Source organism: Lagopus leucura, unplaced genomic scaffold, assembly GCF_019238085.1.
Source record: "Lagopus leucura isolate 7727_CA_CO unplaced genomic scaffold, USGS_WTPT01 Super-Scaffold_100029, whole genome shotgun sequence".
Classification (NCBI taxonomy): Eukaryota; Metazoa; Chordata; class Aves; order Galliformes; family Phasianidae; genus Lagopus; species Lagopus leucura.
This window is the reverse complement of record NW_024962280.1, coordinates 19,090-46,879: the sequence shown is the minus strand read 5'-3', so window position 1 is coordinate 46,879 and position 27,790 is coordinate 19,090. Positions and strand designations below refer to the sequence as shown.

Below are 27,790 nucleotides of genomic sequence, written 5' to 3'. Positions count from 1 at the left end.
TTATCATCTTGCACAAAGTATCATTACACTCCTTTGCTTGTATTAATTTAACTCTATGTGTGTGTGTGTATGCATGGCTATTCAGCGTTTTTTGCATAACGCTTACCAGCTTTTACTGCTTTTAAATCCTCAAAGTTCTTTATGTATTTTAGACACAGAATGCATGAGATACACTTTTGAGAAAACAGGGCACTGAATCGCTGTCTCAGGGAAATTTTGAGGAAAAAGATGTGGTCAGTGCTTTGGGGAAGTAGAAATCCCCAGAGAGCCAATCTGGCAAGCAGGGTTATGAAGATTTTGCATCTTTTGTAAGAAGGGTGAAGGTGGTCTGAATCCCTCAGCCTTCTCTTTCAATCTCTATTTCCTTCTTGATTTCTCTGGGAAATGGTTTTATCTCTTTAAAAGATTTTTTTTTTTTCATAAAAAGAAGAAAGTAAATTGCAAGCACAGTGCGACTGTGCCAGGAGCGCCGTGCTGCTCTGCCCCTCCCATCTCCGAGTGTAGTGAGGGAAGCTGCTAAAAGCTGTGCGTTGGCCTTTCTTACTGAGTTCCTAAAGCTGGCTGTGGTGGAGTCCAGGCTGACTCATGATGCTGCAGACTGTTGGCAGCAGTTTGTTGTTCTTCAGCCCATTGCTTTGACTGTGTGCTTCTTGCATAGCAGTGCTGCTAAATATGCCTATTTCTCCATTAAGAAAAGAAACACTGAGATCCACAAATCTTTTCTGTTACAGTCTCTATTTTATAGATAGCAGACCTGGGAGAAAGAAGTCCTTGCTTTTCTGCGCACATAAACATATCCTCAAAAGAAGTTCCACTTGTTTAAGATATTCCCATTTGCTAAACTTCAGAAGAAATCAGATAAAATTTCATAACAACTGAACTTTTATCAGCACTGTTTGGTGATCTACATTTAGAAAGCTATTAACATTAAAAAGAGAATTCTCAGGCAAAATTCTATATGGAATCTGTTTTACAAAAATAAATATGATTATGATATTTGACTTTTGCTAATTTTATTCCATGAGGAGGGGTTTCAAGCACATGGGTGCCTGGAGAGAAGTCAGGGCTTCACCCCTATGGTGTAGGGAAGTGCCCTTCATTCTGATCTTCCTAGCTGAGGCGGTGCTGCTGAAACCTTTCCCAAATGGTTTCAAGAGGTGAGAAGGGTTTTTTGCACCGCTGATGTTCTTTAGACAGGCCCGTTACCCTGGAAGAAGGAAATCACAGAGGTTATTCAGTGGCTCCTATTCGTGTGACTTTAACGGGATTTCACGATGTCCAGGGGCTTTAGGGAGCTGTTGGATAACCCCACAAATAAGGGCTGAAGTGATTGTTTGGGCACCTGACAGCACTGAGGTTTTAGAAAATATGATCGTAGTGCTGAACAAACGCTGCTTCAGCTTTTCAGACTGGCCCATTGAGTGCATCTGCAGCAATTGTCAGTACACAAAATCAGAAGAGAAGTCAATCGGTTCTCACCCCACAGCATCCACAGCATGTGCAGTCCCCACAGATCGTTCCAAAGAGTCCGTTCACAACCTGAATGCCGCAGAGCACTGCCTGGATCCCACTCATCACCAATAGCAAAGCAAAAAGAGTCAGGTGCCAGGGCACAATGTCCGCAGGCGACAAACAGGTGCTCCACAAGCTTTGGTCACCTAAGTAATCCCTGGATAGTAAAGGAGGGAAACAAAGCGATTGGAAGATGATATTGGCTGGCAAAGAGGCAATTCATTTTGGCTGATAGAGCAACAATAATTCTAACATGTGACCAAAATTCTGTGAGTTTCAAGAATGTAAAAAATAATTCCCATGACAACATTAGTACTGTTAGAACATTAGAACATTCTTTTGTGTAGTTCTTCGATCAGTTTAAGTAATTAATTTAGAAAGATAAGGCACAATCAGAGATGAGATTGTTTTAGAAACAACTGGACGGCCCTGCTGTTCTGGGAAGAGCAAATTATCAAATAATAGCCAAGTGTGTGCCAAAATGACTTGGCTGCCTGCTCATGCCTCAATGTGAAGTCGCTTTTCCTGCTTGTGGCGTCAGCTCTGCTGTTGCACAAAGCAGTCCTGACATCTCGTGGTGCATGAATTAAATACAGCTCCCAGGCACCCAAGAGCCGTGGGGTTCCCCCGAGGTACAGCACTGTCTCTAACTCTCCCTTGGCAGAAACCCTGGGCTTTGTTCTGTTACAGCATGATAACATTGCATTTTGTCCTCTCTGGAAGTGAAGAACGCAAAGGAGAAGCCCACACGTTCTTGTTGTAGTGGGACAAATTACATGACTAAGATAAAATGAAGTACTAATTATTTGGAAAACCTCATATTTCAAGAAGAGACGTCTCTGCTGTTAATGTAGGTGTAACTTATCCCTGAATATTGCTTATAATCCCAAGAAGAAACTGAAGGGTTGTGCATTCATTTCTCTTTGTTGGCTCCCTTGAAACTCAGTAGTTTTGATTGGTTCTCTTATTCTTTATATACTGCTCCTGCTTCTTAATTAGTGTTGTTGTGCGTTGCTCAGCCTTTGAAGAACACCTTTGTTTTAGACAAGTAGTATAATCCCAACTGCTAAACAAGAGATTTGGAAATGTAACCATAAATATCGCGAATTTAAAACATATATCTTGTTCTTTTTCTTTTCTGTGTTCTGATTGTCTTGACTTACCCGTCCTTGAAGGGATAGAGCCACTGTAATCCATTGTTACATTTCGGGCCTTTGTTTATGGCTACTGCTGACACAATAAAGCAGTATCCAGCTCCCACAACTCCAACAGCAGCAAATATTATAGAGGAAAACATCTGATGAAGAGAAATGACATTATTTTAGTTCTCATTCAGACGTTGAAATGCACCCTATTCATGTGAATGTACATTCCCTAAGCTCAGCTCTTAACAGTCAAAAATGTCAGCTACAGAATTGCTAAAATCTATCAGTTTGCAGTTGCAAGGTCGATGTATATTGCATAGCTGCACTCCTATGTAGAAGGTTTAAAAGAATTTGCCTGAGGACTGAAGGATCTGGTACAGTCACAGCAGATGGCACTCTTCCCACTTGGGCAGTATGTATCCAATAAATGGCTGTTCAAGGCACAATGTTTCACCAAGGTGGATCTTTCACAAAAGATTATGAAGTCTTGGACCCCTTGTGGCATTAATAAAATCTACAGTACCCTGTCCAGGTTAACTTTGGTATTTTGGTCATATTTGGGCCAAGTAATTTTGTTTTTCCTTCCCTAGTCTCCCTTTCACATTTCATGTTATTATGGATATCTTCTCCCATGTACTTGTCATCATTAGCTCTAGCAGTGCAGGTGGAAATGATAGAAGGATGTCCTTATTTTCCTGGCTTTCCATTACAAGATTTTCACGTACAGTAATATGTAAGTAAATCTTTCAAAAACTAATGCTGTGTTAGAACTTTAAGAACGTCCAATGTTATTTCTTTGTAGACAGAGGTAGTCATAATAGTTTGCAGGTAGAGGGAATATCTTTTATTGGATTGCTGTGAAAGGATCGCAGAATCGCAGAACCATAGAGGTCAGAAGCGGCCTCTGGGGCTCTGCCAGTCCTGCTCCCCACAGCAGTTCCCTGCAGCAGTTGCTCAGGAATGCGTCCCACTGGGTTTGGATAACTCCAGAAAAGGAGATTCCTTCCTCACCTCTCTGGGAAGCCTGTGCCATGGCTCTGATGTAGGTGGAGGGGAAAAAAAAGAAAAAGCATTTTCAGGTCTGTGAGTGTTATATATAGAGCTCATCACAGTGCTCTTGTGTGAGCGCTCTGGTAGGACGAAACAGCTCTGTTGGAAGGGACCTTCAAAGATAATCTGATCCAACTGCCCGGCCCTTTCGGAGCTGACTGAAAGTCCAGGTTGTTGTCCAAATGCCTGCTGGACACTGACAGACATACAGTTTTGTGTTTAGATATCTGATGGGGGCTAACTTAAAAATTACATTAATGTAGCAGACATCGAGGTAATGATGCTTCTGTTAAAATACGAGAGCAGATTCGGTTGTCAGTCACGCTGTGGTAAGCCCGCCAGGACTCTTAATACAGCGCGATGGCTGCAGTAGCAGTCCCAGTCTTTCGTCCAGGCATTACGCTGACATGATTTGTGAAGGGCAGCAGTGCAGGATGGACATTGCTGTAGGGAAAGTGCCATCCTCACATATACCTTAGCTTGGGTGCACCTGCCTGAGAATGGGCAGAGCACTCACAGCTGCTCACCTCTCCTCATACAGACATGCTCTGAGTTCAACTGAATTGTGCAGGTGTGAGTGGAAGCCTGGCAGCAGAATATTTTATAGTTTGTTAGATCCTGCATTCTTTGTAGTCTCGAAAGCTAAGCTAAGCCATGTTCACTGCTGGCAGTGAGACTCCATCTTTTCCGTGCGCTACTGGGACTGCAGGAACATGGCCTCACAGGGGGTCACGGAAGGCTCCTTGTGGGGCTCAGCCATTGCTCTTTTTCTCTCTCACTCTCTCTTTTTTTTTTTCCAATTGAAAATCTGTTTTGTTGTAAAGCAGTGTAATGATCTCCGTATGCCAACAGTTTGTTTCAGAAGGATACGCTTTCCTAATAGAAATATTCCTATTTTTTATCTACTCTGACTTTTAAACTAAAGCGCTTGAGAAGTCTACTGGCATCTGAAGGTACCTGTTTGAGACTTTTCAGCAGTGCCTTAGAGAAAGCTGTAAGTTCAGACCAGAGCCCGGTTTAGAGCTGACTGCTCCAAACAGAAGGTTGGGTCGAGTGACTTCCCGAGGTCTTTTCCAACCTGAAGTTTTCTGTGAACCCCATCAGATATTCACAGCCCCTTGCATGGGTCTGCAACGAGCTGGGAACACAATGCACAACTATCAAAATAATTTTTGAAACTCCCAGCAAAAAATGGAAGAGAGAACTGTCACGCTGTGCCAAATGAAATGCAGAACTCTCCATAATTCACTTTACTTGTGATTGCAGCAGTGCTGTTATTGCTATAAGAGGCAGTACCGGTGTGTATCCGTAGCACATCGGAGGTGCAGCACAGCTCTGACAACCCGCTGTCTATGCCTGCTTTGTGTCTCACAGTCTGGGCAGTGTCTGTCTGTCCCTCCATGATTATGAACAGAAGAAACATGTATTTTGTTGATCATAATATAGCTCTTACATTTTTGCTACATTTCCTCTCACTTACCGCAAACCTCTTTCCACAGCTCTCATTACCACAGCATCCACAGCAATCATTGTTCTTAAGGCCCAAAAACACCAAGGCAGGAAAGATCATCTGCCAATAACAGAAATTCAGTTTGAATTGGAATAAATTCAAGTTACATTTGCTTTTAAATTCAGTAATTCCACATCTTTGTTTTCTCACCTCTGAATTAGATTTCTTTTCCCCAAACTATTTCATGACTTTCAACTTATTTATCAAAGAAGAATTTGCAGTGTCAGAGACTGCATTTGTGCTACTGAGAAAATTCAACAATGCAAAGACTTCAAAAAGTCTTGGTTGAGGTGGGGGAAGAAAGGTGGGAACGTCCGAATTGATGTACTCACCAACACGCCGGATCCCAGTATCCCTCCGAAGTACCAAACCTCATCTGTAATGTGGTCATTGTTTTCAGCCACTTTTCCTCCAGGGAAAAACAGTAAAATGTTAGCGAGTGTACACAGCACAGCCAAAGGGATAAGTGTGATTCCCAGGCACTTAGCACAGCCTCCAGTGCACATGTTTTTTAAAAGAAATCGCAAGCACAATGAAAGACAGAGGAAAAATCTCTCAGATGTTCTCAGAAGTGTTTTCTGAAGAGGAGCTTCTCAGTCTATCTTACAAAATCTGGTTTCTGCAGTGCCTCTAGAGGAACTCAGCCCGTAGAATACTCCCTTCAGAGATGTTGCTGCAGCTGATCTGAACAACAGCGTGTGCGTCATTTATATGTTCTCACAGCCATGATGTCAATTTTCTGAACCTCCATAAATGAAATTACGTTCAGTGCAACCCCTCATTTTACTATGACAACCGGTAACCTCTGTTAATATTTTACTAATGTGAATGATGTTTAAGCCCTCGGTTATCTGAGCTCAGGTTATGGATAGAAATTCTGTTTAGTCCAAGATCATCACTCTTGGAATACACAGTCCTTCACTCTGTAGAGTGTTTTTTTGTAGGTGAAAATAAGCACATAATGAATCTGCTTGCGTTAACAATAGCTGTATGCAGTAGAAAAGTTCCACGAATTTGCTTTTCTTTGAGAAAGCTGAGCTACACATTTGATATTTTGAAATGGTCGGATAGCTTGCAGATTTGCTATATGTATGTACTGAATTAATATGAAAACAGAGCTTTGCAGCCAATATCGATGAACAAAAGATAAGGATCAGAGAAGTTTCAGTGGACTCACATCACATGTCCTGCCATTTTATGTTCCCTCAAAGCCTGACATTTCATCTGTGCTCAGGCAAAATTTGCATTTAAAATTGTGTTGCATGTGGCAAGCAAACTCTGAGCTCAAGCTGAGCCTCTGGTGACTTAGCATGCAGCATTTTATTCAAGCAGACAGCTGTGTTAAAGCAGGCCCTGCAGCTCTTTAAGAGGTACTGGGTGCTTAGGCATGGCATTTTGTCCTGCACAACTTGTGCTGTGATGAAGAATATCATCTTGAACTGTCCAAAGCCATCTCAAGCTGAAGCTGTAGCTTCAGATTAAGTAGCAGCGCTGAATAAGCTGGCTTAATCGGTCGCTATCGTTACAGAAATGGTCCAGCTGAAAAAAATCCAACTCCCTGCAGAGCAGTGCCCTGATCTGGTTCCTCACCAGGCACATGGACATCTCTGCCGGTAGAAGGAGGTGGTGGAGCAGGGGCAGGGACAGTTCGAGCCGTCGCTAACGCTGAAGAAACGTAGTTGGAACTGGAGGCTGGCTTGTCAGCTTCATCTTTCTTTGCCAAAAAAGACAAAAAGAGGAAAAAAAAAAAGACACAAAGCAGTTTACCAGAGAGATGGATCTCGTGTTTTTAGAGAACTGTATTTTTGAATTGAATTTCACTGTGTGTGCAGTTCTAACCTGCAATTAGAAGGTAGTTAAATTGTGAAAGTGCTACTATTGATGGCAGATAGATACTGCCTCTGGCAGATAGCAAGTTGAGGTTTTTGCTGTAAAATAAGTATCAAACTTAAGAAAAAATAATTATTGCTAATTTAGATGTGACACTAAGTATACTCCTGTTGTTTTCATTAGCCCAGTTCTGACTAATTTCAGGCAGAAAGGATAAAGGTTTGTTGATTGAAATATGAAACCATGAAACCCATTTTCATATCAGACAGTGCTTGACTTTGGAGCTTCATGTTTAATTCATGAAGACAGGTCTCAGACTAAGAAAAACATCACACTATGATTTAGTCTTTGTAGGTGAAATAACAGCTCATTTATTTACTGTGCACCAACTTGGCCTTGAGTAATTCTACAGAAAAATCTTATTTTTTTGAAGTGCCCCTTCTAGATATTGGGAATCAACCAGGCAAATACTAAAGGCTGTCTTTGACTGGTTAACTGGTAATCATATATTCCTGATATCTTTTTTTATTGCTTTAATTAAAAATAATCTCAGTGCCTTGAAAAAATTGTGGAAACTATCCTTGATGCTCTTTAAGGGCAGCTGCAGCAGCCAACTGCTTTCTGGAGTGAGATAAAATATGAGGCTGTTCACAAATCACACAGAGGAAGGAGAGGTGAACTTTTTATCAAACATTTAGCTATGTGCATTCCACTACAGCACATGGAATTCTGTTAACAGTTCTGTATTGGACAACAGTGTTGTTAACAGGTGTATGAAATCTGTCATGAAGCTCAGTTCAGTGGCATTTCTCATTTGGCATTCTGCCTTTAATACAGACCCGAATCAATAGCCTCAAAGGAGCCAAATTTCTGTTAAGTATGTGTGTCTCCTTATTAGAGAATAAGGAGTGGTGGGGTTTTGTTGATGTTTTAGTTTGGGTTTTTTTGTTTTGTTATTGTTGTTGTTAACTAGCTGACGGTCCAAAGACCTTTTACATATCTTGGTTCTGTAACTGAAATAATAGGTAAAGTAGCTTACACAAAGTTGAAATACTCATTTATAAATACAGAACAGTCCTTCAATTGCAGTGGAATGAGAGACAGCAGTCTCTTGGTGGTGGATCTGTAGAAAAAAAGATGGAATGAACTAGCTTGTTTAAGGTGAGCACGGATGTTTTATTCTTCAGTACTCAAGGAACTGTAGACTGTGCAGTACAAGTGCAGCAGAGGCAGAGATACAGCAAGATAACTTGCATGTTACTTACACAGATAGCAGAGTTATCACAGAGCACATCTTATATTTTACTAGTTAAGAAATTTTCCATTGAAGTCCATTTTGAAAGGTTTATGCTTTATTGTAAAATTTTCTTAAAAAAAAAAAAAAAAGGCAGCCATTGTACAACAGAATAGCAGACAGAGGAACAAATGAAAAGTCCCTGAATAACAGACAGCAGTCTACATGTGGTGGTCAGCAAGGTGTCTGAACTAGGCCAGTGTGGCAGTTTTCATGTCTTTCTGCAGCCTCCTATTGCCTCTACAATAAAGATATTCAGAATCTGAACACTCAATTTTTCACCCAGTAAGTTAAACAGACTTTTATGATGTTCCTAATGGGTAGAGAGCTTCTGCAATTTGGCTTCCAGCTATGATGTATTACAGTGGACTCAGTAACAGACATAAGGAAAATATTTACTGTAGCTGGAACATAAATCTGACTGCTTGGTTGATTTCCTTATCACAATCACACTAGAATGGCTTTTTTTTTTTTCTTTTTTTTTTTTTTTCCTTCCAGTTGTGAATTCTGGCTTGTAGTAAGGGGAAAAGGCTTAAACTGTATTGTCTGCAGCACCTTACCATCCCAACATACAGTAAGTGGCTTCTACCAGATCCTTAGCAGCTTCCAAGCTATGACCTGGGCAGCTGTCCTGCTCTTTTTCTCTCTTACTCCACTCACCAGCTGGCCAGATTCCTCTGTTCAATTATATTTTTATTTTTATTCATTTTAATTTTTATTTTTATATGGCTTTTTTAAACTACGACCAACCTTCATGTGAAAATTTAAGCTTGGCACTTGGGATGGCTTAAGGGAGCTGGAAAAGAACACTTATATTGACCTAAGTCTTTTTCCATTGAAAACCAGAGTGACTCGCACACTCCATTCCTCAAAGGGGTTCTTCCCTTCCGTCGTAGCCTACGTTCTTTCTAATCTCAGCCTTCTATCTGAGATTAGGTCCAGTGAACTCATTGTCATGCATCAGCAACAATATTGTGGAGACTATGACGAACAGTAACTGGGGTGGAGTCAGTCTTTGAATTTTTAGCCCTTGTGTTCAACATTTTCCTAGCAATTGTGAAGTCAAAGGCACTCCTTTCCAACATCCTGTGAGAGAGCGTCTCCTTTCATCATCTTCCAAGTCATATAGACTCCATGGGGTGTCCTATGGAAAATAATAGAAATGAAAACTTACTCGGAAAGTTTTGCTAGTTTCAGGAGGATGTGAGCAGTAGCTTATCTATTCTTTGCCTGGCTTCTTAAAGCACTGACAGACAACAATTCACCACCTACATGGAGACTGAGAAAGCACTGGAACAGAGAACTCGACAAATGAGAAGGATAAATGTAAATACGGCTATTTACCTTGTTTGTCTGTATAAAAATGTGCAGTGCATGGTGGCTGTAAATGCAAATGTATAAGACTTGGAAACAGTGATCCTGAAACAGAAACAAATGTATTTTTTATGTTAACCCAAAAAGTAGAGTCGATTGTCCCGTCTGCATCATACATTAGTTAACCATCCTTGTCTCCATACATAGGCTGGCCAGCTGAGATACCATCAGTACTATTCTTGCAAGAAGTTCCTTTTTTTGTTGTTATTGCCATGAATTTCTTACTAATCTTTGTAATTACATTTTATTTTGATCAGATAGGTGGATACCATCTAGTAAGTGTTTTTGATTTATCTATTGATTTTTAACTGTAGATAAGGTGTCGTGATCAGTTCTTCTTACGTCAATGACCCATGATAATGAGATCTTGCTCTTGTGATTTGTGTAGCTGCTTTCTTATCTTAAATATAGTTCAGCTACCTAAGCTTCTGTTAGAAATTCTAGTCCTGCTTGCAGTTAAAGCAGGCAGGATTTTGCTATGTATTTACAGGTACTATTACATTTATGCTATGCATAACTGAAAAAAGGCCTGTTTGAGCCTCTGCTGCTGCATATAAATTTGTATTTTTGTCTGTTTCTATATATGTGTAAACCTGTGTGATTTAGAATCATAGAATCCTTAGAGGTCCTTCAGGACCTCTGAAGGCCATCTAGTCCAACTAGTCTGCAATGCATAGGGACACCACAGCTAGATCAGGTTGCCCAGAGCCTGATCCAGCCTTGCCTTGAAAGTCTCCAGGGATGGGGCATCAAGCATGTCACTGGGCAACGTTCCTGTGCCTCACCACTCTCAGTGTAAAAAAGTTTTTCCTTATATCCAACCTAAATCTACGCTCTTTAACTTGAAACCATTTCCCCTTGTTCTGTCACCACAGACCCTGCTAAAGAGTCTGTCCCCCTTCTTTCCTGTCACTCCCTTTTAGATACAGGTTGCTATCAAGTCACCTTGGAGCCTTCTTTTCTCCTGGCTGCACAGCCCCAGCATTCAGCCTGTAGTTGTAGGAAGGTGTTTCCATCCCTCGGTTGGTTCGTTTTTGTGACACTTCTCTGGACACACTCCACTCCTCTGAAGGCCATCTCTGGACACACTCCAACAGGTCTGTGTCTCTCCTATACTGAGGACTTCACATCTGGGTGTAGGAGTCCAGGTGAGTGACTCACTATGTGTGTCATCAATATGGGGACACAATAATTGCAAGCAGGAGATATACTGAAGGAATGCCTTGCATAAAATCCACCCAAAGAGTCATTTGGCACAAACAACACAGTGTTCTGTTTCCTTTTCTAATGTGCCATTCCACTGAGGACTGGAGAGACACTGGTTGACTGTGGACCAAGTAAATCCCTTTGCTTTGGAGAGAGAGCAATGAAAAATGAGTTGAGAGATGTCTCCTTTTGTATAGCTCCAAACTTCATTGCCACGAGTGATCATATCAGTACAGTTTCCTTTGGAGAACACAGGAGGCCTTCCAGCTCTGAAGGAAAGAGTCGAGGTAGACGTACAGAAGAAACTGACCCCATTCCTTTTCACTGGTGATTCAAACCAGTCAGCTCTTCTCTACACAGGAGCAGGGCATACTGGGGCTGTGTGTGCACAAAGTAAAAGCTGTTGTTACACCACTGTCCACAACTTCAACACAGAATAAATTAATTTGGTTTTCTTTTCATTGACTTCTTTTGGTTCTGGTGGCTTAGCTGTGTGGCGAGCCATGTGAAAGTAGACAAGAGGAAACTGGGTACCAGAGGCTTCTCTTTCACAGCGTTTTCCTATCCCAGTCCCAGCTACTTCCACCCCTGCTCTCAGGACAGATAACATACAGTTTCCCTCATATCTTGTTTGACCTTTGTTTTCTTCCTGGTGTTTCTGTTCAGATAAGAGCTTGTGACAGATGTAGCTTGGCACAGGTGGTATTTTAAGTCGCGCACTGATATCACTGTGAATACAGAACGGCAAAATATGCTAATGAGGAATAAGAGAAGTGGGCTGGAAGGCATATTAGAACCAAATAACCCTGGATTCATGTCCCATATGGTTTTGAATTTATTCAAATTTAAGAATTGCCATGGATCATAGCTCTCAATTTATAAGTATCCTTCAAGGTGATTCTGTACAGCTTTTGACTGCCAATAAAAAGGTTAATATGTAACACATTCATTTTAGTACATTTGCTGTGAGACTGAGCTGTTTAATGCTTTATGCTTATTGTACTTATAACTACAACCATGCTTCCAGCTGGCTAGTCCCTCTCCTGTGCTAGTTTCACTGAGGACGTGTTTGTTAAGAGATCGTAGTCCATATTTACACTCCATTTCCTCTTCGTTTAACTTCCTTTTATTTGATTCTGTTCAAAAGGGAGATTTTCATAGCTGAAGATAATTTTCTTCTACAATAAGCTCCTTTGATAGCTAGAGTCAAGAAATGCTAAAAGAAACATCAATTTGGGATGTCTTGAACTCACAATTTGCAGATTTTTTTTTTGTTTTTCAGAAGAAGTGGAATGTTTAATTTTTAGTTGCATGTTAAAGATGTAGTTACATATCCTCCATGTGTGTCAGTTCCCACTGAGTTCTGTGGGAAGCTTTATTGGAGAAGAAAGGCAGAATTGAGCTGTCTTACTGAAATCTTTCTTCATGCAACTAAGTGCATGCTTTTGCCCACCACTTCTCAAATTGCTGGTGGCTTGACCTTGTAGTGCCTGTGTCAGCATCTGGCTCCACAGAGCCCTGGAGTGCTCATCCTTATGGACAGCATGCAGCTTGTTTCCAGAGAGGTTGTGGAGTCTCCTTGTGTGGAGATATTCAAGACCCATCTGGACGCTGACCTGTGTGACCTGTTGTAGGGAGCTGCTGTAGTGGGGTGTTAGGTTTGATGGTCTCTTGAGGTCCCTTCCAACCCCTACAATTCTGTGATTCTGTGATTCTATGAAGAGCAGAATTGGAACACATTCTCTGTTTCACAAGTTTGTGTCCTGTTATATCCTATACATTAAGGTTTCCTTTATTGCTGAGATTATACGTGGACCATTTCATTGAATCAATACAGTCATAGAAAACATTCAATACAAGCATTTCTGAAACAACTTCACAATCTAGATTTCAGAACTGAAAATGGATTCTAAATTTATATTCTGAATTCGATTTTATTTGTATACAAGATAAATCTGTATTGCTTTTTCAGGATCAAGTTATACCCAGTATTATAGATAGACCATCACTTGTACGCTCAAACTGAGCACAAATTGTGAAATCCTTGTAATCATTCTTGTTTTGAATTCTATCATGAAACATAAAGAAGAAAAAAAGCAAGGTTCTGTGCTGGTGAATTTCTTGCTGAAGCAAGGCATATACAAGAAGTGAAGAGCAGACAAGTTTTTTCTGTTGCGTAATAGGAATGATAGAGATTGCGTTTAATGAGAGGAGAAATGTTTTTACTGTAAATAGATTAATTAGTGGAGATTTTGCAGCAGCCTCCATTAAATTGGTTTTATAACCATGGCAACTCTTTCTGCTTCCTGGGTAACTTCATTTCAACAAATGTAAGTCTGAAGTGAGTGGGGGTTAGCCCTTTCTGCGGAGTAACAAGTAGGCAACTACAATAAATTTCCGCATCGTGAGCAGATAAATATAGGCACTTAACTTCATTGTGTAGGGAATATAATGTTACAGGTTGCTGAGAACCAAATATCATCCAAAATAAGTAGGTAATTAACAGTGAGAGCCTGTTGGTTGTGCCAGTTTGTTCATACTGAAACCTCATACAGGATCTCAGCTGTAGAAAACATGATGCGTTGCTTTTTTGTTTTCTTTATTATAAATGCTGTGTTTGTAAGTTTATCTAAAGCCAGGTAACAGCTAATCTGTTCTTCAAATAATCTCTTGCTCCTGTTTCTACTTCAAATTTGAAGTCAGCTTCAAATTATCTGAATGTACAGAAAGAAACTATTTGTATCAGGTATATTGTATGTGGGCTGAGGTTGTTTGTTTGGTTTTTATGTTTTTGGTTTTTTTTTTTAATTGATTGCTTTTTTCTGAAGGCATGGAAGTGATCCAGTTCAAATTCAAATGACTGAATTGTTCCAAAGAACTGGAAATGTGGTAAGCTTAGGTTTGGATACAAAAACATTGTGTTTCAAACAGTAAAATAAAATCTGGATATTTTTTTTTAACATACGCCTTTCCTCTCAAAATGATAATGTATCAGGTGTTACAATATTTTACAGCTTTAGACTTGAGTTGACTCACTTGTGTTAGTATTTAATGGTATGGTGCCAGGCTGTACTCTGTTACTTTCAGAATACTGCCACGTTGTTTTGAGAGATGATGCATCTCCTGCCTTAATACCAGTTATCTGGAGTAGATTGTGTTGTGTGTGGCCCTTAAAGGTGTGGTGCTTCTGCTGCATTCAACTTTGCATTAAAGCTGTGGTGGATCCTATCAACGAGAACAGAAAGAGCCCAGTTCTGGTCTTTGCAGTATTGATTAGGAAATAAGTTAGAAATAATGTAGATTAGAAAAAAAAAATCAGAAATAATTCTGGTTTATTACCTCTTATCTCATTGCTAAAAATATCCTGACCTTTTTGAAGCTGGCCGAGGGAACTGTAGCAGTCCTTGTCCTTGATATCTGGATGTAGAGGGACCTGGATTCTGTACAAAGTAAGGGAGGTCAGCGCACTGTGTTTGAGGAAGAGGCGTGGATGAGAAAAATACTTTGGAAGGCACCTTCACACTGCAGAAACAGGGATTTGAAAAAAAACACCGAAGCAATTTATGTATTCCCCATGAAGAGAAGGACAATTGCTTGCCTTCTTCAGCTGTGCCTGGGCACCAGCCTCCTTGCAATGACTGTGAGTGCAGTTTGGCAGCTAGTCTGTATCTGCCTCGACTTCCAATGCCATCAAAAGGAGGAGGCATGGCACCAGCTTGTTGGCAGAAATGCTTTTTCATTCTGTGCAGTGGATCAAGGAACTGTTGTTTGTTTACTGTTTTTTAATCTACATGAGCACTAGGTTAGTTTTCATTCAGGTTGGTTCTCTGATCTGGTCCAAGCGAGGCAACAAGAATGGAAGGTCCAGAATGAAGGAAGAAGCAGGATTATTTGGGACTCAAGTAGAGAACAGGACTGAACTCCAGCAACATTTTGCACTTTGATCAATGAAGTCAGCTGTTAAATCACACCTTGAGACTGTGAAGCTAGCTATTGTAGAATGGGGCCTCTCCATGCTGTAATGTTGGTTACTAATCAGTAGTACTGAATGGTTATAGATGGTGGTGTTCATTCATACAGGTTTTTCTGATCATATTCACTTAGTCTCTGTGAGTTTAAAATGAAACCAGACAATGTTGGATGCAGTTTGTTCTGCACAAATCTGAATTTGGTCTAATTAACAAGATACATGATCAGGAGGGTATTGTTGATTTTGGTTCTTTGGAAAGAAGTTCCTCTAAAGTCAAGAATTAAATAGACTGATTTGGGTCAGTAGGGTCCTTAAAGATTATAATCTAGTTCCAACCCCCCTGAGATGGGTAGGACACCTCCCAGTACATCAGGGTGCTCAAAGCTCCATCCAGGCTAGCATTGAGCATTGAGAACCAACTGGATGTGAATGTACTGTTGACTTGTGCAATGTTACAGAATATAGCAATATGCTGAGGTGCTTCCAGCTCTTGCTTATAAGAGGAATGCCTGGGTATGTTCAGGTGCAAATTGTTCTCACTTTTTCTAGAAGGTGAGAATAAAATCCAGCGTGTTTACTGATGGTGGAATTATGTAAATTGTGATGTTCTTGAGACACTTTTTCTATTTCTCTAGTGTTCTGGATGTCCTTGAATCACAAAGCAAGTATGACTAGATAATCCTTTTCCTCTTTGTTCTTGCCAAAGGAGCAGTAGTAAGTGTGCAGCATAGTGGCTTGTTGCCCAGGAAATGTGTCTTCCCGAAATGCTGTCAGGTGGTCACTGCCCTGGGCAGGTACAGCCTCAAGTCATGCCTACGTGGGTAGAACCTTAGCTTGGGTTCCATGGTCAAATTTGTTGAAGGTTGAAGTATGCGCCAACACTGGGATCAGAAGAATTTGAGTGAGGTATGGCTTAGCAGCAGGATACTACTTTAGAAACTGACAAGAACTTTACTGAAGCAGGGTGTCTTGCATTGGTTTGCCTAATGTAGAGGAGGTATCTTTCTGTTCTGCGGTATCTCTGCTTCTGGTTTCCCTATCGGACCACGAGCAGTCTGAGGTGATTTTGGAACACAGGAAGGACTTATATACATGGTACAAAGGATTTCTTTTGGTAATTTTAAGTTTTATGTGTGTGAATTAGTTATTTCATTGCTGCCTTTTTGTTAACTTGTTGGTAGCTCATCATTGCATCATTTAGAGCAGCTGAGAATAACAGCTTTCAAATTTAATATAGGTGCTTAATTTTATATCCACTGTGGGGGTCAAATTAAAATGCTTTTTAAATTGTTAATATATTTCAAAGCCTGAGTTAACCAAGTAGCTTTGTTGAGGCAATGTACGTTCTTTCAGATTGTCACCAATATGTGTCATAACAGCACGTCACGTAGGGTTTCTTTCTGTGAGCAGGGGATTCGGCTCCTCTGACTCATCACTGGCTGACCTTGTGCTTCTGTTGCTGTTACACCCATGACTTTTGAACGAAAGTATTTTGTATTCTGAGAGCGTAATTAGAGTAATTAAACGACCTCACCTGTTACATGAACTCTCATCTTAATGCAATGAGGTCTTAGAACACAGCTTCATTTTTGTGTCTTGGTGTTTTCATCTACTTAGAAGTTTCTTTTAATTTGAGCGTAGAGCTTATTCTATGACAATCGCATTGAAATGTGTTATGATGTTCTGTGTATGAATGTGCATACATTCTCCATTTCTCCAGAACTCAAGCAGGAGTGATTTTTTTGAGATCAGGTGCATGGCTGTTTTATCTTGTGCTCACAGCCACACAGCTGGCCACAGGTAGAACTGAGTGCTTCTGGACACAGTAGATCTGCACTTTGACTTTGTTAAAATTCGGATGTTTTTTATCTATGCGCTTTTCTTATTTTTTGCTTGTCTTTAGTCACTAATTTGATTTAGTATTTTAAGAAATTATTCCACTTCATAGAAGACCATTTGTGAAAGCATCACAAACTGCTGTAAACATTAAATCTCCCATCTTTTCTGTGATATAGGCTGCATTCCTTTAAGTGGAATTTAAGGGCAATATTGTCAAACTCGAATTCCTAGAATTAATCACCTGTAATTTCTGTTTAGTCAGCAGAGTAAGTGACCTAAATTTCAAGGTGCTGAATATTCCAACTCTATTTGAAATCTTTGGGGTTTGGCTAAGTGAATTGCAACCAACTTTCAGAGTGAGTTGCAGTTGGAGCATTTGCACAGCCTGTCCAGAGAGATTGTGGTCTCATCTTTGGAGATACTCAGAAGCCATGAGACATGGCTACTGGACATGGCCTTCGGTTCCCTACTCGAGCAGAAGTTGGACCAGATGGCCTTCAGATGTCCCTTCCAAGGGGCCACAGCCACATCACTAATGCTGTCAAGCCAAGAGGTTCTTGTGCTTGTTCAGCCGTGTTTTACTGACAGCAATCACTTGGAATTCACTGGGTTTTGGTTTGTAGATTTGAATGCTGAATAGTCTGCTTCCAGTCACACACCACAGTTTGGTGTTATCTGTAACTATATGGAAACAGATGTTTTCAGAGCTGTTACTAGTCTTTAAAAAGTAAAAAATATGGAAAATTCGAGACAAAGACTTTCTTTTAGTGATCTCTATTTTTCTTCAGTGTCCCAGTAGTTACCCCAACAACATTCCTCTGTCTTATATGCAGCAATTTTTAGAACACAGTATAATTAAAAACAAAACAAACAAACGAACAAACAAAAAACACCAAAACACAGTAGTTTGTTTAGTTCTGCATAGTGTTCTAGGGTATACAAAGTATACCCTGTCTTTGTATCTGGTGATACAAAGGGTTTGCTCCTAAATTATTTTTGAGCTAAAGTGTTTCTACCTAAAAGACATGGATAAGATCATGCGTATAGGTATTTCTTGTAAGAATTATGCATTGGGAAAGGAAGTTTAATTTCTTGCTAACTAGATGTTCAAGCCTTGTCTGGTTATACTTTCTGATATTATTTGGACTTTCTAGACCTAATGGAGTTCTGTTTTATACCCAATATAATGGTAGTTGGTTGCAAAATGTATGGGGAGAAGAGAGAAGAGTTGTGTTCTTACCATGGTGGAAGTATTTCAGCAGGTAGGTCGGCACACTCTGCATGCCCCCATATTTGACATGATGCATTATAGTTTCATAATGCTTCTCCCTGCCAAGAGCAAGCATTCCTTCTAATCCAAGGCTTGCTGGAAAAAGTTTTTAGTCATCTAGTAGCACACCCACTGCCTATTGAGAAATGTTTTCAGAAGGGAGCAGTGTCTGCAGCATGGCTCACGGAGGCTGTTTTGAAATACTTGCCTGAGTACACACCCATGCCTGTAAACCTTACTTGAGGAAACTTTTTAATGACATCAGTGGGATCATCCAGCACAAAGGAGCATAGGACAGACTCTTAAGACTAATCAACTACCTGTCAGACTAGTAAATTTCCTATTTTCAAAGCGGAAAATCTGTGTACTGAGTAATACTGAAACCAAAACGTACAGATATGTAGCAGCTTTGGAAGCAGACGTGAAACTTTACAAGATATTTGTAGGTTTAGCAAGGTCATCTCAGTGTTAGGCGGGTGTTTCCTTTCATGCTCAGCAGGCACGCGTGTCTGGCATCTGAAGTGCTACGTATATTTGCACAAGTGCTCTGCTAAGCCAGGTGAGGAATACTGGAAGAGCTGTGGATCTGTCTTTATGCAGCTCGTGACCAGACCTGCAAGGGGGCCTCTGAACTAACATGATTTCCCAGTGGGTTTTGCAACACTTGTGCTGTGGAAACTGTGGCTGCACTGTGCTGGGATGGTGGAATTCTTTTCTTCAGTATGTTGTAGAGAGCCAGTGTTCAGAGGCTGGTTTTCAACATGAAGCAAATGTTGCTACTTTTGGAGTGCAGCTATAGAATTTGAGGTGTCCCGGCCTTCCTCAGCCTGAAGACGTTTTAAACCACACCTTTCTTTCTCCTTACCAAGTTCATCAGTAGATAGCAAACTAATCGTCTTGCACGTAGCCTCAAGGACCAAAGGGCTGAAGGCACCATAGACTGCAGAGGAGGAGCAGGAAGCTATATCCTGTTGTTCAGGACTCTGCTAACAGTTGTCCAGGAAAGCAAAAATTTGGGTGCATACATATTTGCATACAGAGCGGAGCAGAAAGAGGATCACCATCCAAGAGCTGGTGAACACTGCAGTAAAGCCCTCCAGAAGTGGTCAATGTGGTTCTTCTTCTCTACTGCTCAGCTTCCAAAACAATTATTTACATCTGATGTTTCTGTTTCATTAACGTGTTTGAAGGGCAGAAATGAGATCTTCCAGGCCAATGGGGTTTATAGTCTGGACAAACTCAGCACAACTCATGCTTAGCAAGACCTCGTAGTTAAAAGTCGTCTTAATTTTTTGTGCAAAGCCAGGTTTACTGAAAGAAAATGAAGAAAGTCCTACAAGCACAGTGATGACTCATGCTCACTGAGGAATTCCCATGCGATGAAGTACCACCCTGTGTTAGTCTGCTTTTATGTACTCTAGATAGATGTGTTTACTTTAACTTATTGGCAGGGTTGTGCTTGAACTTAACCAAATATTAGTTACAAAGTTGAAATGCCCTGTTGATAAAGGTGTTACGTGGCTATAATAGGACTTTGGATCCATCCAGTACTTTATCTTTCATATGATAACATCTGTTATTTCAAAGTACCCATCTGAAACTAGTTGCGTCATGTTTGTTTCAGATTATGCTTTGCACTCTGGAGTTACTGTCTTTAAGTTTTCCCCAGTTTTGTGCTACTTTAAGGAATCTAGGCTAATTCAGCCCTTTGCTTTAATTAAAGCAAATACGGGTTAGGATGGTGTTCTTGTCACTTGCCTGCATTAGGATTAGGATGCTATTCATGTTATTTGCTTGTATGAGTATCTCCTCTGGTTCCAGTAGGAATGTTCACAAGTAAGGGTGAGTCATGTCATGTAGGTGTGCAATGGTTTATTTTTAACTGACACGGAATTTTGGTGCTTGCTAATCTTCATATTTTCTGTTTTTTACAGCAGTAACAAATCTAGTTCTGAGAATCTCTTACCTTTGGAAGTGACACAGTCTTCTTCACTGTGTTGGATCATCAAGGTGTTGCCTGCTCTTTCATCAGTAACTGCTATATGGGCTTTGGCACAGAAGTGGTTTCAGATAGATGTGGATTCACTCTAAAAGTTAGAAAACATTCCCAGTATAACAAGTGTGAAGTCTATTAGGGAAGATGATCAGAGAATCCGAACTGTTGCATCAGGATAGGACAGTACATTTTCAGATACTTTAACTGCAGGCTTCCTGTTCTTGTGAAGTTGTTTGAGCGATTTTGGTTTTGTTTCACACAAAGCTTGCTTTAGGCAGCATGAGAACAAGGGTGGAGTTCAGCCTCTTCTGCCAATGTTCTCACTCTGTATATCAGACAGGAGGTTCTGGGGTGAGCGCTGGCTGATGGCGTGTGTTGGCTGAGTCCAGTAAGAAGGGAGGCTGCACCCCTTTGCCAGCCTCAGGAGGTCTGCCTGGAGTCCATGCAGAACCCAGCAAATGCAGTGGTGGTGAAGCCTGCGCTTAAGGCACTATGGCCAAAGCTGAGCCTTTTTTCTTGAGGGCGAGTAAGGGTAGAAATGCTTTCCCTAGCTTTCAAGATCCTTAAAAATTATTTCTTTAGCCATCCAAAGCTATAATGCCATGAAAACTGTGGAACCTGTATCATTTACCCTTAGAGCTCTTGTGTGTAACCAGTAGTGATTACTTTTCTTTTTTGCTCTTCTTGAACATAATTTACAACATTAAGGAAGTTCTTCACAAGGTGTGTTTGGAAATTCTAGATCTTAATCTTATTTTGAGGGAGAAGGATTGAAGTATCTTATGGTTCTTAGTTTACTGTTTTATAACCTTTGTATCAGTTAAGCGCTCGTATGGCAAGAGGATTTTCCACTCGTTTTTGAGAGTGGATATTCTGTGGCTATGTATATGTATTTCCCTTCCTTTTCTTTCCTTGTTTGCCACCATTCTACGCAGTTGGAGGGGTTGCTTGAAAACATTAAATATAGCAAGTTATATGGTTCTCTTATCATTAAATGTAATTAAACATATAATTTATTTTTAAATCTGAAATGCAGCAGAAATTGCATCCAACCACCAAAGATCAGCAGTGGTATGTAGGTTTGGTACAGACAATGAGCTCTCAAACCTGAGGGGGAAAAATCATTGAAATTCTTAGACAGGCAACATTAATTCAGAATCTTGAACTATCAAAACTAAGTAATGATAAACTTTAATAGTATTTTATTGTGTGTGATGCTGTGCATTATACTATTTAGGCATTTTTGTTTGCATCTGTGAAGGACTAATAAGAAACATTGACGGCATCGGTGTAATTTGAAACTCTGCTCATAGAGTTAAATAGTACTGATTTTTTTTCAGAATTAGAATACAAACAAAAAACATACATGAAATCACATTCACCAATCAATAACTCAGTTGGTAATATAGCTGATGTTATTTTGTAAGAGAGAGCATATAGGAAAACAATCCAGAAAGATGTTCTATGTAGTGGCAGGTTATTTCATTACAGCATCATGTTGACTGTAACATTTATGTTCTGTATCTTTGAGAAGGAATGGAGTGTCAGCTTTTAACTCCCTGTGAAAAATTTATCTTGTGACTTAGCTGGTGGGACCAGAGGTGTTACACATCTGAAAGCTGTGATTTATGATATGATGAAGAAAATGTGTGCAGCTTAAATTTCATTTAGCAGCTTGCTGTTTCTATGGAAGTGTTTATGGTGACAGTCTATGGCATGTAAAAAAGATAGGCTTAGGTATCCATTTAGGAAGGCTAAACATTACAACTGCAAAGAAGTCCTCTGTGCTTATTGGAATGCTGGGATGTGGTTTTGTAGAAAGTAGAAAATTCTAAAACTACCACGAGTGTGACTTTATTTTCCAGGATTGTTTTGTCCTTCAGAGGAACAAGTGTCCACAGTTAGTCATTGGTCTTTCTTTTAACCATCTGTATCTGCCTGTGTATGTGTGGAGCTTTGCATCCATCCAATGAATGTTTCACAGGCTGCCCTCTGTTCTGTGTGTGACACCACATACCATCTCAGGTGTTACAACCACCAACCAGCTGATTGGATCTGTCCTGGTGGCTGTCATACACAATTACTGTAGGTTACTTGTTCTTTCAGCCACATAGATGGTATCTAATGATTTCATCACTTTGGTTATGTATTATACTTACATTTTTTCAGTGTTCAGTTCTTCCTATCTAGTAGCTACCAAAAATGCCTTTCACCAGGGAAACATCCACACTACTAACCTTCCTTCCCTAGCGACTGCTGTAGATAGTGAGGGACTTCTTTGCTTCTTTAGAGCAATGGGAGGTCTTGGGCAGCTCCAAGGACATGTTCAGGTAAGATTTGCTTTTTGGTAATCTACTGATGGATGATTAGACTGTGTCACCTCTGGAGAGTTATATTCTCTGAGCAGCCGGTTTAAACCTGCAGTCACACTGAGCCCTACTGTCTCAATCCTTGTGACACACAGTGACAAAGGCCACCCAGCAGGACCTAGGGGGCATGAGACCCCTACCCGTCCCCATCCTCATCCCCATGAATTGTTGAGTGATGGAGAAAGGGGCGCCCTGGGTGCACAGAGGATCCGTGTGGCTTTGGCGCTGGATATCCCCTCCAAGTGCCATCCTGGCTATGCAAGATTGCTCCCCATGCACAAAGCAGGCACACAGACCCCTTAAACACCCCCTTCCCCTCCCCCCCCCCCCCCCACTATGGCAGCACCCATCCTGTAGTCTGGGGGTCCCCACAATGGTCTCATCCCATCAGGACCCATCCCACAGCCTGGGGGTCCCACATGGATGGAATCCCCCAGGCTGCAGCACTGCAGGGGAGTTTAGTTTAATATGCCTATTGGTAATCCTTGGTAATAGAAGATGAGAGGTTACAAAACTGATATGGTGGAGAGTTGGATTAAGCTTATGCTGCTTTTTGCACATCTGCTTTATTCACTGCAGTAATCCTGTTCCTGTTTCCTTTCCTTTGCAATGTCTGGGGGGCTGCAGGAAACTCTTTTTCTTCTGCAGCTCCTGTTGTGTCAGACATGAGCACGTCTTTCCTGTGGGCTCTAATGATGTGTTTCATCAGAGCATCATGAGTCAAGAATGATAATATAGGACACAAGCAAAGTTCTGCTTCTTTAGCTTCTGTTTCCAGCTGCCCTTGACTTTGCTAACGTCCAGATTTCTTCATTGAATTTCCATGAGGAAAAATAACCAGACTTCTAAAGATGAACTTAAATAATTTCCGCAAAGACAGCTTAAAAGTGAATTAACAGTCTTCCTATAAAGTATCAGAAAATGTTTCATGAATTTTGTTGCATTATATCTATATATTCTGTATCTATCTACATATATCTATATATTATATCTATGTATATCTATATATATCTATATATATATTGTTGCATTACATATTCTCACTGTAGATCTTTGCTTATTCTTTTTGAAGGTGCTGCTAAATATGGAATTAGTGATGGATTCTCAACAGGCCTTAGTCACAGCCTGGCTTTTCTTGAACTCATCAAAGAAACGTGTTCTTAGTTTTGTGTTTTACAAGTAGGTGGCTAGGCCAGGAGTTTCCCATCACACACAAGTACAGTAGCAGACGTGACTGTGATCTCTATGTAAGCAGCATTTCTCAGTGTACATGTGGACAGCAGGAATCCAGGGGTGCAGTGCTGTAGCACTTCCAGACTGGGAGGTGGCATGAAATCTCGTTCCATCACAACAATCTTCTTACAGTCATTGACCATTAATCAGATTCTGAATCAGTCAGAAACCCACGTACAAATTCTGCATGTGAAGAACTGTGTGCTGATGTTGTGATTGCAATGGTTCCAAAAACACATTCTAATTTTCTTCTGCTTGTTGTACCCCTGAATAGCTCTCAGTTAGAACAATAGTAAGTCTTATGAGTTCACTTCAGGTCGAATGTAATTGGTTAAAATCTTGGGAGTTAATGGAATTAATGAAGTGTCTTTATGATTATCTCTTATTGGATGTCTGTTTTATGTGCATTGCTACACTTGGGGAACGGAGGCGGAGGGTAAAAAATTGTCCCATTTCAAGCTTGAAAATAATCTGTTCCTCATGCTGTGTTGCAGAGAGGTATATATTAGTAATCTAAACCCAGTTTTCTGATTTGTACAGCTGTTGCATACATGTAGAATAGAACAGTATGCTAGTAGTACAGTGCTGGCAATTCTTCTTGCTCACAATATTGTCACAATTTTAAGGATAGAATAGGAATATACACAGTAAGCCTGTGTAAATGCTATAGTCCAAGGGAAGCAAACTTCTGTGAGGCATTTTGCTTAGCCAGGGTTTCACTCTCAAGCTGCGACAAGAAATAGTAATAGAACTTGCTTGTTTACTGTTCTACTTTTATCATAATAACATTGTTGTGAGGGGTAATGAATGCAGGCTATTTGTATGCCAAAAAAAAAAAACCCAGTTTTTTGAAGTGGTTTATTTGGTTGTGGAGTGAGGTTACAGTACCATTGGTTTGGGTTAATTGTAGTTGTCCTTAAATAAGGATTATGGGCTCTTCTTCAGACACAAAAGCTTTCATAGACTCATTTAGTGGTAGTTGCGCCACAATTTTAAGGTTTCAGTTTTCTGAGCTGGTTGATTAACCATCAAAACCTTTTTTGTTGCATCACTGCTGACTGCATCTTAGGTCAGTGTTAGTACTAATAAATCTTGTCCATATATTTCAGTGTGGTAGTTCTGTGTGTTTCTGCAATAAATTGTGAGTGCTTTCTTCAAGTTTTCATCCTTAGTTCAGAGCAGCTTTCAGTCTCAAATTAATGGCAGAGATAGCAAGAATATGCATGTGTTAAAGCTATATAAGCTGTAGAGCTATATGAGGATTCCTTTTATGTTCAGTGACCTCTTTGAGGATAGCCGGTGGTCTACTCCTCCTCAGAAATAGTTCATTAGTTCATCCAAGTAGCTGTCATGTAGCTGATAAAGATAATATGGATATTTTCTCCTAGATGCAACCAGGAGACTACAGGCAGCAAGGACTGTTTCTGAGCAGAGATTATTTCTAAACAGAGGCAGTTTCCTCCTGTGGCTGTCTAGGTGGAGTTTGCTGATTGACTGACATGTACCTCTGAGGTGGCATGCCTCAGGGCAATTACAGCTATAGCACAGTGGTTTTAGTGGATGATGGCTGGAAAACATGAGCCAAGCATCATTTGGACATTAGGAAATATATTGTAGCATGGGTGGGTGTTTCTCTGTTTGATTAAAGGGAAGCTGTGAATGTTTTTAAGTCACTGGGAGCATTGTCAGAACAGGTGGCAAAGAAGTTTCCTAAGCTTAGCTTAGTTACTGTATGACTGCATACTCATCATATGTTCCCAGTAGTCTGAACTGGTCTTTGCCACTGTGAGCAGTAACCTGCAAAGCAGTAGGAGAGGAACAAATGAAAATGAAAGGAAATGCAAACATGAATCTGCATTGGCACAAGTGCATTGCATTGTGGAGTCTTTCCAAATGCTTATGTGCAGCCCATGCCGCTGTTTCCCAAGCTGTGTCTTATCTACTATTGTCACACAGTTGCTAGCCTCAGCCTTCATAAATAGTTGCTGTGCTGCCTGATGAAGGGTGGGACCAGAATTTGTGCAAGAAAAGTTGTTATGAGAAGCTTTCTGATAAAACTTGAGGAATAGTGTCCAAATGTAAGGATTTTTTATTTGCTTCAAGGCTTTTTGTTTTATTCTTCAAATTGTTTTCAAGTTAATTGCAAGTCATTTGTCATGGGTCTTTTTCAGTTGTGTCTCTTGATCACTGTTGTGTCTTTTAGTAAATCCAGCCTAGGAGTGACTGTAAGGAGGTGTAGGGCAGTAACGCTGGCCATTTGGAGCAAAGAAGTGACTGCTGAGAAGAAGCAAACCATGTTTTTCAGTATAAACTCACAACTATTTTCCATTCTGTCTGGGATCTTTAATTTAAACCAGGAGATTGTTTGTATTTGCTCAAAACACACTGATGCCAGAAACAATTACTACAAATGTCTTAACTGTTTTCTGGGTGTAAGAAACAAAAACCTCTTTTGAAGTGGTGGTGATAAAATATTTAATTAATTAAAAAAAAAAAAAAAAAGAGCAACATGTTCAAGAAGGACTAACAGAATTAATGCTAGATAGGTGGGCCATAAAAGTCTCCTTTCTGTGGAGGGAATCACAGCCAGACTGTGTCTTAGCTGCATGCCAGAGAGCTAAGGAAAAAAGTTCTCATGGCATCCTCACTGCTTAAGTGAGTTACGGCAGGCAGGGGCAGCAAGTTCAGATATGAAGGCACACCCTTTGATTTGCTTTCTAGTAGGGAATCTGGCTTAGGACAGGGATGTGAGATGTGATTGCAGTTGAATACAATTTGGGGAGGGGGGCTGTTCGTTTGTTTGTTTTCTTTCTCAGCAAGTATTTGTGTAGTGACTTTGAGAGTCCTTGATAAACTTTTCCTCTTTGCATGAGGTAGACTTAGGATTTGATAGTATACAGAATAAAAGAATGTTTCTATGTTCCACATCCATTAACAAAATTAACATAAGGAATTCTTGCTGTCCTTCTGATCAAATACTTGATTTTTCCCTCAAAGACAGTTAGAGTGCTTTTGATGTGACCAGCCCTTAAGTGGCTGGAGAGCATAGTATTTAAACACTTGAGCTCTTCATTTCATTTGGGTTTTTCAGACCAGAGTATTTAGTTTTACTTTCTTTGTGTGGAAAAAAAAAAAAAAATCAATTAAAAAAATCTATTTTAAATATAGGAAGTTCTTGATTATGTCAAATTTTATGTCAAACCAAGGATGATGGCTGGGGGAAGCTGTGTGGGGTTTTTTTGAGGGGTGTGTGTTGTTTTTAGCATAACACAATGAAGGGAGTTTTTGGCAGAGGAGTCACCTTCTGCAGAGGAAGCATGCAGGATGATGTTTGTGCTCGTTTTAGTCATCAAAGGTGAAGTGCACAATAATGGTAAGCCTGTGTTTCTACAATCGGAGGATATTTCTCATACTGAAGGAAGTCTCCAAGGTCAACAGCTACAATACCCGGAGTGGTTACATCACTACATCTGTGTAAGACTGCTCTCTTTTTTAACCATTGCATTTTCTTCCTTTCTCTCTCTTTAAGCTTCAGTGTTGATCACAAAAGTTGCCAGAACACTGTGGATTTAAGTTGGACTTCTGTTTACAGTGATGAGTATTCTCTCCCTCAGTTAGCTGAAAGTCTCGCTACAGTCTCCGAATAACTAATTTCAACAAATCCAACGTTCTTAAACTCAGTTTGTCTAACGGCCTTTTTTTGTGATGGGAATTGTATTGTATTATGATGATACCGTTGGCAAGATCTCCTGAAACTTGTCTTATCCTGTGCATTTCTTTGTTACTATGGAATCACAGATTCATAACATAATTTGGGTTGGAAGGGACCTCAGAGTCCGTCCAGTTCCAACCCCTGCTGTGGGCAGGGGCACCTCCCATAGACAAGGTGCCCAAACCCATCCAGCCTGGCCCTGACTGCCCCCAGGGATAGGGCACCTACAGCTGCCCTGGGCAGCAGTGCCAGGCCCTCGCTGCCCTCTGAGAGAAGAATTTCTTTCTTATATCTGATGTAACTCTGCTCTGTCTCGGTTTAAAGCCATTGCACCACGTCATGTCTCTCCACGTGCATGGAAAAAGTCTCTTCATCTTTTTCATAAGCCCTGTTTAGGTATTGGAAGGCCACGATCATTTTTCCCCGGAGCCTTCTCCAGCAACCCCGGCTGTCAGCCTGTCCCTGCAGCAGAGGCACTCA

At 40.5% G+C, this 27,790-nt stretch overlaps 2 protein-coding genes across 2 annotated transcripts in view; one reads left to right on the top strand and one right to left on the bottom strand.

The window, feature by feature from the left end:
• The window catches only part of LOC122185376 (transmembrane 4 L6 family member 18-like), a 44,467-nt gene that overhangs the window by 1,602 nt on the left and 15,075 nt on the right, over positions 1-27,790 (top strand). The gene's annotated exons all lie outside the window — the stretch shown is intronic.
• On the bottom strand, positions 717-5,985 carry LOC122185377 (transmembrane 4 L6 family member 4-like). The gene is made up of 5 exons (XM_042881114.1): positions 5,550-5,985; positions 5,188-5,277; positions 2,676-2,809; positions 1,480-1,669; positions 717-1,207 (listed from the first exon to the last, which is right to left on the bottom strand). The coding sequence occupies exons 1-5, from the start codon at positions 5,721-5,723 to the stop codon at positions 1,190-1,192; spliced, it is 606 nt and encodes a 201-aa protein (XP_042737048.1). The 5' UTR covers positions 5,724-5,985; the 3' UTR covers positions 717-1,189.